Raw genomic sequence first — 1,568 nt, 5'->3', positions numbered from 1 at the left:
GGTGTGTTGGGCGGGCGGCCCACCCTGAGCGCCTGAGTGTGCCGGGGCTCGCACTAGGCAACGTCTGGAGCTCAACATAGCCTGGTGGCATTCCCCCCGTCGGCTCGAAGGGGCAAGAGGGGCTTCCTTGGGGAGTGGAAGGGGGCTTACCTTCTCGGCCAGCTTGCTGTCAAGCGTTCGCTTCCGGGACAGCACGGTGGCGGAGACGCGGTAGCCGATGGGGAGGTCCTGGCACGACACGATGGCGGCGTAGTTGTCGTAGTCGGTGAGCAGGACGGTGTAGGCGGCGGAGCCGGGGTCTGCGCAGGTCACGGACACATGAGCAACACTTGTGGGTAAAACTCTTACAAACTACACCCGGTGAGAAACGACGATATCGTTCCGACATTTTTTTTTCGGCAGGCATTTCTCACTGGGCGGGGCGTCTCTGATACTCACTCAGCGAGTACTTGACTTGCAGGTCGGCTTTGCTGGTGGCGTTCTCGCGCAGGGTGACCTCGCCGTTGTACCTCCAGCGGCCGTCCCTGGAGGTGAGCCCCAGCACGGCGTGCACGCTGGACTGCTCCAGCTTGAACACGCCGGGCCGCTCCGCGTCCAGCGCGTAGTTGTTGACCAGGCACTTGGCGGACGAGGACGTCTTCTGGTAGACGAACCAGTCGCCGAGGAACTTGGTCATGTCGAAGTCCTTCTGGGCCGCGTAGGCCGGGCAGCTGCCCGTGTGGTAGGTGTGGCCGGCGGCCGCCGCCACCAGCAGCGGCCCCATCAGCGCCAGCACTGCCCCTCGTGCCATTGTACCTGCCAGGAAAACACTTGCTTATCATCAATTTCGTATAGAAACATCCCAAGACTATCACGAGGTGGCATAGTTCTTGCTGTCGTCAAAATGGTGTTATCCATAAGAAGGGCGTCTTCGTTCGGTTGGGGAGAACCCGAGTCCAAACAACATCGAACTTCGTCCGGAAACGCCCGCGTCCCCCGCGAGGCTGCTCGTCCAGACCATCCAGACCATCCAGACGCCCCCTGAGGCCGCTGCTCGCTCGCGGTCACGCCGCCGACACTCGGGGAGTTATGTGAGCCGTGTGACTTCCTCCCCCCCCAGTGGTGTCGCCGTGTCGCGCGCGGGTCATGCGCGCGTCGCCGGCCGGCCGCCGTTTCCGGTCTGGTGGAATGGGATTTATATGGGGGGCAGGGCCTTTTGTCGCCGTCTTGAGGAAGGGAAGGACGCGCGTTGTTTACGACGGACTGGGTCACGGCAAAGATGCGGGGTGGGCAAGCGGCGGCGGCGTCTGGCGTCGCTGGAGGTTGGAGCTGGGAAATGGCGGTCGGACACGATATCGATTCGATGTCGCAAGGACCCGGCCGCGTGGTAAATGCAGGGAAGTCCACTCACAGAAGACTCGCCTCGGAGTCAAAACGATGTCGTCTCGATCCCGCTCGAGCCGCTATAAACCTTTTCGGTATCGTTTGTTGCGGTCATTTGCGCACTAGGCTATAGTACGTCCTCTATGGCAAGGTCTTCCCTCTCCGTTCTCCTGCCTAGAGTTCTACTCTTGCCTAGAGTTCTACTC

General features: G+C 61.5%; 1 protein-coding gene across 1 annotated transcript in view; it reads right to left on the bottom strand.

Moving 5' to 3' along the window:
- Positions 1-150: 150 nt before the first annotated feature.
- LOC113217873 (apolipoprotein D-like) overlaps positions 151-1,568 on the bottom strand; it is a gene marked incomplete at its 3' end in the record, with an annotated part of 6,536 nt that continues 5,118 nt past the window's right edge. Inside the window, 2 exon segments of the mRNA XM_052276654.1 lie at positions 151-299; positions 439-795. Of these exon segments, the coding sequence (XP_052132614.1) occupies positions 151-299; positions 439-790 (501 nt within the window).

The sequence above is a fragment of the Frankliniella occidentalis genome, unplaced genomic scaffold, assembly GCF_000697945.3.
Source record: "Frankliniella occidentalis isolate FOCC.00 unplaced genomic scaffold, Focc_3.1 Scaffold3853, whole genome shotgun sequence".
NCBI classification, from domain to species: domain Eukaryota; kingdom Metazoa; phylum Arthropoda; class Insecta; order Thysanoptera; family Thripidae; genus Frankliniella; species Frankliniella occidentalis.
The sequence above is the reverse complement of the archived record's forward strand: the minus strand, read 5'-3'. Positions and strand labels throughout refer to the sequence as shown.